Source organism: Corvus brachyrhynchos, unplaced genomic scaffold (genome assembly GCF_000691975.1).
Source record: "Corvus brachyrhynchos isolate BGI_N302 unplaced genomic scaffold, ASM69197v1 scaffold1176, whole genome shotgun sequence".
Lineage (NCBI taxonomy): Eukaryota > Metazoa > Chordata > Aves > Passeriformes > Corvidae > Corvus > Corvus brachyrhynchos.
In genome coordinates, this window is record NW_008238397.1 from 27,490 (window position 1) to 28,054 (window position 565).

A 565-nucleotide genomic window follows, 5' to 3' on the forward strand; every position below is an offset into this window, starting at 1 on the left:
TTCCTGCTATTTTGCAAGGCCAGGAAGGAGCCTGTTGGCTCTTCCTGCACTGGTGCCCAGAGGGTCAGGGCCGGTTTGGGACAACGGTCCGTGTGTGATTACCCACAGGAATTCGGTGGGAGACTCTAATTACACCCTTCCCTCCAGAGAAACAGGGAGCCAGAGAATCCTTGAGGAGCACAGATGCATTACAAACTGTTTACACAACTGCACAAGTGTAGCCAGCAAGGAGACAGACAAATCAGCCCAAAAAAGTAAAGGATAGATGCAAGCAGGAGGGCTGTAGTGCCCTGAGCACCAGGAAATAGTTTTGCTAAAAAAAGTACGACCTCAAAAAGGGAGGGAAGAGGCCCCAGAACTGGGGAGGAACCCCAGAATCGGGGGAGAGCTTTAAAATTGGGGGTCCTGACGCAATTTTGGAGGTTTTTAATGTAATGTGGGGGGGGATCACACCCAAATTCGGGGAATTCAGACCCATTTTGGGGTCGGGGCGGATTTCGGGGTCCCTTTTGGGGTCGGGGTGGATTCTGACCCCCCCTGGCCCCCCTCTGCCCCCAGGATGGTG

The 565-nt window shown here is 53.5% G+C and overlaps 1 protein-coding gene across 1 annotated transcript in view; it reads left to right on the plus strand.

Annotated features, from left to right (window-relative positions):
* Positions 1-565, plus strand: part of SRRT (serrate, RNA effector molecule) — a gene marked incomplete at its 3' end in the record, with an annotated part of 29,055 nt that overhangs the window by 17,672 nt on the left and 10,818 nt on the right. Inside the window, exon 16 of the mRNA XM_017736411.1 lies at positions 559-562. Coding sequence (XP_017591900.1) covers positions 559-562 — 4 coding nt within the window. The remainder of the gene's footprint in view (positions 1-558; positions 563-565) is intronic.